The sequence below is a fragment of the Selaginella moellendorffii genome, unplaced genomic scaffold, assembly GCF_000143415.4.
Source record: "Selaginella moellendorffii unplaced genomic scaffold, v1.0 SELMOscaffold_10, whole genome shotgun sequence".
Lineage (NCBI taxonomy): Eukaryota > Viridiplantae > Streptophyta > Lycopodiopsida > Selaginellales > Selaginellaceae > Selaginella > Selaginella moellendorffii.
In genome coordinates this window covers 2,328,016-2,337,118 of record NW_003314271.1, presented here as the reverse complement: position 1 = coordinate 2,337,118, position 9,103 = coordinate 2,328,016, and the positions used below count along the sequence as shown (strand labels likewise).

At 44.7% G+C, this 9,103-nt stretch overlaps 2 protein-coding genes across 2 annotated transcripts; both read left to right on the top strand.

Moving 5' to 3' along the window:
- Window positions 1-3,573: 3,573 nt before the first annotated feature.
- Window positions 3,574-5,130, top strand: LOC112345739. The gene is made up of 3 exons (XM_024673031.1): window positions 3,574-4,092; window positions 4,276-4,668; window positions 4,933-5,130. Exons 1-3 carry the CDS (start codon window positions 3,574-3,576, stop codon window positions 5,128-5,130), a joined length of 1,110 nt encoding a protein of 369 aa, XP_024528799.1.
- Window positions 5,131-6,340: 1,210 nt separating this feature from the next.
- LOC9631444 (O-acetyl-ADP-ribose deacetylase MACROD1) lies at window positions 6,341-8,738 on the top strand. The gene is made up of 7 exons (XM_002968518.2): window positions 6,341-7,273; window positions 7,767-7,869; window positions 7,928-8,029; window positions 8,085-8,159; window positions 8,229-8,298; window positions 8,357-8,447; window positions 8,501-8,738. Exons 1-6 carry the CDS (start codon window positions 6,412-6,414, stop codon window positions 8,444-8,446), a joined length of 1,302 nt encoding a protein of 433 aa, XP_002968564.2. The 5' UTR covers window positions 6,341-6,411; the 3' UTR covers window position 8,447; window positions 8,501-8,738.
- Window positions 8,739-9,103: the final 365 nt, after the last annotated feature.

Genomic DNA, 9,103 nt, shown 5'->3' with positions numbered 1-9,103 from the left:
CCCTAGAAGTTGGATGTAATCCTATGCAAACACATCAATGAAACTCTAAAGCAAGCTAATAAGTTGTGTCACATGTTCCTCATTGAGAGTAAAGACTAATTCTTTTTCTCTGGATAAAAAAACCTACTAGCAACAAAGATATAGCTCTACCTCGGTCTCCATCTTGGCTGGGATCTCAACTAAAGTCTTCTATAGGGAGGCCACACATTGGGATTCCAAGCTCTTGGCTTCCCCATGGCTGTGATTGCATCATGTGACAGACAATTAGCCCAAAAATTATCTTTACAAGGAATGCTAATGAAAATGGCATCTCTAAAATTTTGTGGCATTGACATTGCTTACTACCACAAGTCTTTGAGGCGCCCTTGACAAACTTGGTATTCACTATTGAGTTGGCAAGTCATTAGTTGCAAATCTCTTGTGAATTAGACATGGTGGAGCTTTAGTTCTTTTACTAATTCCATGGCATTGATCACAGCCACGTACTCAACCTCATTTACAGATAAAGCTGGCAAATGCATGGAGAGCTTGGCAACCTACTTATCCTGATCATCAATGATCCATACACTAACACCACCTTATCAATATTACAAGCACCAAACTCCATCAATATAAGCCACAAATGGAGGAATGGAAACTTCTCCAAATAAAGGGAAAGGATCCACAATATTGTCCTCTACCAAGCTTAGCTAGAGCTCCTAGCCCTTTGCATTGAAAGTTGTGCTAGGAGAGTTTGGTATTGACTCTTGGGCTCAATCTTTATTGCAAAAGCATACAACCATTAAGGGAAGATCTTCTAGTATGTTAACACTCTTGATCTTCCTAAATTGATGCTAGGCACTACTCTAGAAATTGTTGGGCCTCAAAAGGTAGACACTAGCCACCTCCAAAACCTCTAACTCAAGTAAATTCTCATTATGAAGCAGCTCTAGATTAATGACTAGGAAATCATTTCCAACTTGAGTCTACACCATTTTCACAACTTTGGGCTGTCTAGAAAGAGTATGCCTTTGTTTTTGAGGAGAGTGCTCATGTCTTGCCGTATGAAATTGTAAGTGTTAACATGTTTCACAATCCACTACCTCATACCAAGTGCAACTAAGGATGAGGTAGTCATTCTCCTAAGGTGCCCTGACAACTCAACCACCAAGAAATCAATCACAACTTCTACACCCTTAGTCCGACTTTGTATCCTTTGCAAATGCTTATTAGGAGCAAGGTAGGATCAACAAAAGTTTTGAGCACAATTGCAATATATGAGATATAAATCCTAGAGCCCCAAAAGTGGAGTCGAAAGGGTGCCATGTGGTAGTGGCCAAAGTGGAAGTCAAACAAGAGTAACACGTTTGGATTAAAAGCTCCAATTCGGAAAGTCGAGAGTGGGAGTGGAACTTTCAACGAAGTGCTCGAAGAATAAACACAAAGCAAGCAATAAGTGAGTCTCTAGAAAAGAGACATAAGAGGACTAATACATAATATGTGGAGGAATTTGAGATGAACCCGAGATGGAGTTTGAGATGGAGTCCGAGATGGACTCGAAGTGGAGTCCGAGATAAACCTGAGATAGAGTTTGAGATGGAGTTTGCGATGGACCTAAGATGGAGTCTGAGATGGACCCAAGATGAAGTCTAAGATGGACTTGAGATGGAGTCCGAAATGGACCCATGATAGAGTCTAAAATAGATATCTATATAGTCTTCTGTTGACTTGACCATGGCATTGGTTCTTCTATTATTGCCTCGGGATACCCCAAAAGCATCTTCTCTTCTTCCATATCAACATTGGTTTGTGTGGTACTTCTAGCAACTCCAAAACCACCATGTGTTAATATTGGACAATAGCCACCTTGCTCTTCCTCACTTCCTCAACTTGTTGGATTACTCTGTGGCAAGGATTGCAAAGATTCTCGGCCAAATTGTGGGAATCCACTGACACTCATAGATTTTGTATGAGAGGCACCATTCTATCGAGATTTAGTGGCACAGCTAAAAGGAACCTTATGTGTGCTGAAAGTGCCATGGCAACCTCAAGCTCTTCTAAAGAATAATGAAAATCCTCCATGTCCACATCCAAAAGGTCTTCTTTGGTATAAAGACATGAAATCACCTCTAAAAGATTGGTCACTGCTACCTTACCATCCAGGCTTAGGCCTGTGCTAGTTGTGATCCTCCTACAGAATCTCCTGCTTAGGGAAAGCTTGCTCCATCCCCTTTTCTTAATCTTAGGTTTGTTCTGCTTGCTCTCAAACTCCAAGCATGGTTTTTATTAGGCACACTCCTCAGAAAGGTCAACCTAACTGACACGAACCACGGGAATATTCCAAGAATATTCTATGGCCTGTGGGATTTAAGGCCGTAACGCCTTAAGGGTTGGGAGGTGGGCCTAGGGTTCGCTCTCTTGTTCGTTTCATTGGTATCGGAGCAGCACGTTCTTTTGGGGATGGCGGGAGAGCAAGATATTGATCCTGATGAGGAGTATGGCATTAGTGAGGATAGCCATAACGATGCAGAAGAGACTCTTGATGATGTTGTTGTGCAGCAAGGACGCCAGATTTCTGCAGTTCAAAGCGACATAAAGGAGGTTAAGGATTCCGTCAATCTCATCAAGGATTTCTTGCTTCGCATGAACCCTCAAGGGTTGAATCAATCTCATGTCCGTGATTACCATTGGTACGTCAAGCATGCCAAGGATTATGGTATCGTGGAATGGAAATCATCACCGGATGTTTGTGATAGTCAAGAGGTTGATTCTTGGTTGGAATTGTGGGAAAGTTGTTGGTCTCACAATCCTTGTGAGGATAAGGTGAAGATAGATTTCTTTGTGACGAAGCTTACGGGCCATGCTTCTTCGTGGTGGAAGAACTACATCAAAGCTAATCCGACGCCGACGTCTTGGACTGATTTGACAAAGGTTTTCCGCGCTTCGTTTGTCAAGAAGTTTGAAGAGGTTGATCTCGTGAATCAGTTGTTAGAGATCCGGCAGGGGACTTTGTCTTTGGATGCGTATGCCCGCAAGTTCCGTGATCTTTGCCTTAGTCTCACGGGCACCTATAATGAGCTGCTAAAGGTGCAATGTTTTATCAAAGGATTGAGCTCGGTGGATGTGCAGCAAAAGGTCAAAAAGGATTTTCCAGCAACGTTGACTGATGCTATCACTAAGGCTCAGATCTTTTCGCCCGAAACGTCAGTCAACTCGGTCAACTCTGGTCAACGAGATAGTCCACGAAGTAGTCAACGTGATGACCAGCTTGCTAATTCTTCATATTTGGGGAAGAAACGGTCGTTAATCCGTTGTGGCTCGAAGCATGAAGATGGCAGTGAAGCTAAGAAACTTCGTTTGGACCAGCGAGAGAAAGACAAGGCGGAGGGCAATTGTTTTCGTTGCCATAGAGCTGGACATCAGAGCAAGGATTGTTCTGAAGGGGTCAATGAATAATAAGGTGACTGTGGTGGAAATTATAGGCAATGATGTGAGTGATAGTGCTTTTGAGGCCGTATTGCTTCAAGTTAGGCAGTCTCTCGCCTTCATGAGCCACAAGTTTGATATCACACAGCAGAATTGACCTACTCAAGAATGGCGACATTATCTATATGGATCGGACTTCCATGTAGTTTCAGATCATCAGTCTCTCCAGATGTGGATCTTCGAGGCCGCCTTGCTCGTTGGCAAGAATTCCTGCAGGAAATGTCTATTAAGATCCGGTACAAGCATGGAGGTGACAATAAGGTGGCTGATGTGTTATTCAGGATGGTAAATTCTATCTCGTTCGTGAAGCTATCCAACGATCTCTTGGATGAGCTTAAGGAGTTTGCTGACTTCGACTCCTTTATCACTGGTATTCGCGCGAAGGTTTTGTTGAGGGACGCCTCTACAGATTTAAAGGGTGACAAGTTTGCGTCATTCGAAATACGAGATGGAATCCTGGTGAAGAAGGGACGTGTTGTGGTTCCTTGTGTTGACAAACTCATCAAACGGATTTTGGTTGAGTGTCATGATGTTCCAAGTGCTGGGCATCCGGGGGTATTGAGAACGTATATGTTGGTGAAGAGGCATTTCTTTTGGCCTGGGATGAAGTCAGATGTTGAGAAGCACGTACGTGGTTGTTTGACCTGCCAGGCGGTCAAAGTTGATCATCAGAAGCTCGCTGGCCTCTATCATCCTTTACGTGTACCCGAGAATAAGTGGGATAGCATCTCGATGGACTTTATCACTGGTTTGCCCAAAACCTTTCGAGGAAATGATGCTATTTGGGTTGTTGTGGATCGTTTGATGAAGATGGCTCACTTCTTCCCTGTGAAGACAACGATAAAAGCTTCTGAACTTGCTCAGTTGTTTGTAGACCGGTTATTCAGTCTCTATGGTTTGCCGGGTGACATTGTGAGTGATCGGGATCCTAAGTTCACGTCCAAGTTTTGGCAAACGGTCTTTGAAAAACTAGAGACTAAACTGAGCATGAGTAGTGGTGAGCATCCACAATCTGATGGGCAGACAGAGCGCATGAATCAGCTATTAGAAGATATGCTACGGTCTTTTGTGGGAAACTTGACTCGACAGGGAGTATGGGAAAAATACTTGCCTTTGCTTCAGTTTGCTCACAATAGCGCTCATCAATCGGCTATTGGCATGTCTCCTTTTATGGCGATGTATGGTTATGAGCCTAGGTCTCCTGTGAGTTTGAATTTGGCTTTGGTTCGGGTTCCTCATGCTTGTGATTTCCTGGAGGATATGCAAGACAAGCTTGAGTTGGCAAAATTGAACATGAGGCAAGCTCAAGAACGAGACAAAAGATTGGCTGATGAGCATCGTCGTCATCAAGAGTACAAAGTTGGTGACAAGGTTTTCCTTAAGCTGTCGGATGCACAACGGTCTCTAAAAGGAGGTGGCAGTGCTAAGTTGTCTCCACGGTATTGTGGACCTTGGACAATTTTACAGCGTGTAGGGGATCTTGCATACACTTTGGACTTGCTAGTTAGTTCGAAGATTCATCCAACGTTCCATGTGAGCAAGCTTAAAGCGTGTTTGCACTCTGGTGATATCGTGGATCAGTCCATCATCCAGGTTCCAGAGATTGATGCAGAGAAGGCTGGTCCGGCCAATATTCTTGCTCACATTGCTTCTCATGCTTTGTAGAGGGTTCACTTGGTCCTAAACAAGATCCACCTTTGGCCATCTCCCTACATTCAACTCTTCAAGAAGATGTCATAATAGTATTAGTTTAGAGATCAACAAAAGAAACTTGCACTCCAGAAGCTAATTCTCCCTTGGTGTTAGAGAAATCATTTGCATGTGAAGAAGGTGTGATGAACAAACTTGTCACTCAAGCCATATAGCATGCAATATCCAACACATTAGCTTGGCAATGTTTTCTTGATCTCTCACTAATACAACTTGGTTGCTCTCTTCTTGCTAGTGGCAGCCTGCAAAACAAGTGTGCACATGTCACTCAGCCTCACAGCACATTGCAAATGCCTCCAGATCACACTCCAAAGTACTTGGAACATCAATAGAAACACACTTATTATTCAAATAAAAGAACCTACATCCATAAATGCACTTCAATTAAGCCAACACTCAAGATGCTTGTAAGCAACAAAATACTCTCTACTCTAAAGCGCACTCCAAAAAACATTGTTAAATATTGAATCCCCAAAGAGTGGCATGAGGCCTAGCTTAATCCTCACTCCCTTGCTTCCCACTTTTATTTTCCAACAGTGAAATTCTCGGGATCTCAGAATCCTTTGCTCTATTTGATTATGAGTTTGATCCTTCATGAGTTTATGGGGTATAGGCTTTCTTTGATTTTTATTGACTTTTCATTGACTTATTTTTATTCCATTGACGTCTACTGAGAAGTTCTTCTAAGAACAAAAAGCTTGTCACACTGCAGTTTTCAATATGGATAACTCTGATTCCATCTCTTTGAAGACTCTTAAAACACCAGCCCCAGCCAGGGGGACGTTTGTCCAAGCCTGCGAAATGGAAGTGATTAGTCACAAAAATCTAAAGATACGTAGATTACTTTATAATGGGTTTACCCTAAGAAGCCTTACAAATTATAACGTAGGCTGTCCATTGTTAAGAAATGCCCTAGGTGGTCATTCCATGGCGGACGAGGTGATCGGACGAAAGGAGCACGCTTTTCTAGTCGCCGCGGCCTACTTTCTGCGCGATGAGGCTGGCGGCCATGATCGCGGGGTAGAAATCGCTAGGGAGGAAGAGAAAGAAGCGCAAGAACAAGGCAGCGAAGAAGAGGAAGAAGACGAAGAAGAGGAGGAGGGAGAAGAAGGCGAAGAACAAGGAAGCGAAGAAGAAGAAGAGGAGGAAGAGGAAAAAGAAGGAGACGAAGAGGAAGAAGGTAATCCAGGTACTAGCGATGGTCAATCGAGCGACGAAGAAGACGAGGAGCTCCGGATGGATCCCGTCATTCTCGATCTCCTCCCTGATCCATCGTCGTCGGAGGACGAAATCGAGGCGATGCCGCGAGAGAGAGAAATGCCGCTGTCGGGGCACGCAAATGCCGCGACGAGGGATAGGGTCTTCTCCGGCAAGTTGCCGCGCGATCGAGGGTTCTCGGGCGGGAATGGCAAGATCGACAGGGACGAGCAGCACTGGCGCCAGCGCTGGGAGATTCTAGACAAAGATTGGCGGCCGACAAAGAGCAGCGCCAGCGATCGGGAGGCGCGGCCAGATGCCGTCGCCGATGGAAATCCAGGGAAGAAGAAGGAAATCCGAGTGGAAGAGCAGCTGGAATCGGGCCCGGCGAAGCCAAGATCGTGGAGTCGTGACGCGTCCTTGCGATCGAACATCATGAATCCTTTCAGCGGTGGCTCTGGAGCTAGAAATTTCGTGGCGAGATTGGAGGCCTCGCAAGGAGGAGATGCCAGCAGCGGTTATCCGGGATCTTCTCCCTACCTGACATGGAATGTGCGATCGCGGGCGATCTCTCTCCCCGATTCGAGAGAGAGCCAATCTTGGCTGGAGGCAAAACCCTCTTCTTTTTTCTCGAAAAGGAGGAGAGAGGAGGAGGAGGAAGAAGAAGCTATGGCGGGCAGGAAGAAGAAGGCGTTCGCGCTGTTCGATCGGTTTATTTCGTGCAAGAAGATCCCTCGTCCCAGAGATGAGGCGGCGGCGGCGGCGGCGTACAAGCTCACGGAATCTTGCAAGCTGGTTCTTCAGGGCGGCGATATCACGATCTGGTGCAAGGATGGGCACAGCGATGCGATCGTCAATGCGGCTAACGAGCGGATGCTCGGCGGCGGCGGCGTGGATGGAGGTAAGCAACGCGATCCTTGATCATCTAGGTTCTTGTTCTTCTTCTCGCGTGATTGGGGGTTTTCTGGGAGCATTCTTGCTTGGTTGGCTTTGGGATTTTTCCAGGGCATTTTGGATCGATCGCATCGTTTGCCTCGTTTTCTTCTTGGATGCATGCTGGTTGGATTGATATCGCGGGAATGGTTTTTTTTTTTTTTTTTTTTTCCCTTGGATGGCTGTTACATTTTTTCCTTTGAGAAATGCAGGCCCCGATTGGATCGATATCGTGGTTTTTTTTTTTTCTTTCTTTTTCCTGGATGGCTATTACATTGTTTTCTTGAGAACTTTTTTCTCTTCTCCTTTGTGTGGTCTTCTTGCATTGCGAATTTCTCCCAACCTTGGAACTTTGTGTTTGTTGGTGTGATCAAAACTCATAGACTCGGATTTGGCTAGATTTGAATAACTTGTTCCGGAGCTTTCGCGAGATCTCACTTACGTGCATTGCGTTTTTGCAGCTATTCATGACGCGGCTGGGCAGGAACTTCGCGAAGCCTGCCGGGAATTGCCACTAGTGGAGCCGGGAGTGCGCTGCCCAGTCGGACATGCCGTGGAAACACCGTAAGTGTTCGTGTGTAGATTCTTTTTCTTAGACAAATCTTTTGTTCTTTGGTCGCAGAGGCTTTGAGCTGCCGGTTGCGCGGATCATCCACACGGTTGGGCCAATGTATTTCAAATCATCCAGAGTAAAGGCAGCTGCTCTGCTACGAGATGCATACCAGTACATGTCTCTAGTTTCTGGTTTGTTTCCTTGTTTCTAATCTTCCTCCTCGCAGCAACTCACTCGAGCTTGCGAGGGAGAAAGGCGTCAAGTTCATCGCATTTCCTGCCATCTCGTGTGGAATCTACGGGTAAGTTTGTTAGTCTCTGGCCTTTCGTTTTTCTTTCCTTTGGAAACTGCTCGTATTTTCTCTGCTTAGGTGCCCTGTGGACGAGGGTGCCGCGATTGCCTTGGATGCCGTGCATGCAAACGCTGCCGACTTTGAAGAAGTACGTTTGCTTGTGTTTTATCTTTGAGCCATATGTGGAGACGTCTTGTTTTGCATAGATACATTTCGTCCTGTTCGATGGGTCTGCAAGAAAGGCATGGTTCGAGGCAGCCGATAAAAGGTTTCAAGCATTGGATGTAAATGCTTAAGGTTCGTGTGCTCTTCCTTCTTTTCGCTCGTCATTTAATGCATTGCAATGCTAGGCTTTAAAACCTTTTCTAGTTGCGGAGATCCAGGAATGGATGATCAGCCTGGACGGGTGTAAAAGACGAAGGTCCGGCGAAATTTTTTCGTGCTGCTGGAGTTTGTTTCGTAGCTGAATGTCCATACAATTGCTATGAACGTTGATCATTTGATCAAAGGCGCAACTGGCAGCTAAGCCTGCGTAGAATGTGCTCTCGAGAAGAGAAATTTGATAGTAATTCGATAGAATTTCCAGTCCTTTCGTTCATATTTTCGACACCAAGACCTTAGAAATAAGAACAACAAAACTGATCCTACCTTCATCTTCTCTTCCAGTAGAGGACCTTTTGTATTGAAGATCCAGCACAGTATCGAAAGAAAAACAAGACAAACAATCTAAAAGAACTTTGTAGGAAGATGACTTTCTCCATTCAGTCCAATGAACTGAAACACATGAAAAATAAAAATAAAAGAAACAAAATAGTTTTTAAACACCTTGATTGGGCAAACTTGTTAGTGTGATTAAACCTTGCTAATATTGATTTTATAGTCGCATTCTAGCAGTAAGTTAACAATAGAATGTTTCAATCTGCATTCATATTTTTCACTTTTTGCGACAGATC

Bases quoted from the DNA above. Each gene is read 5' to 3' on its own strand.
- LOC112345739 (XM_024673031.1), top strand. From the start codon at position 3,574: ATGGCGACATTATCTATATGGATCGGACTTCCATGTAGTTTCAGATCA. The intron at 4,093-4,275 runs GTACGTGGTTGT...CGTTTGATGAAG, and splicing joins AGTCAGATGTTGAGAAGCAC to ATGGCTCACTTCTTCCCTGT. The intron at 4,669-4,932 runs GTGAGTTTGAAT...ACAATTTTACAG, and splicing joins GTTATGAGCCTAGGTCTCCT to CGTGTAGGGGATCTTGCATA.
- LOC9631444 (XM_002968518.2), top strand. From the start codon at position 6,412: ATGGATCCCGTCATTCTCGATCTCCTCCCTGATCCATCGTCGTCGGAG. The intron at 7,274-7,766 runs GTAAGCAACGCG...GCGTTTTTGCAG, and splicing joins CGGCGGCGGCGTGGATGGAG to CTATTCATGACGCGGCTGGG. The intron at 8,160-8,228 runs GTAAGTTTGTTA...TTCTCTGCTTAG, and splicing joins ATCTCGTGTGGAATCTACGG to GTGCCCTGTGGACGAGGGTG.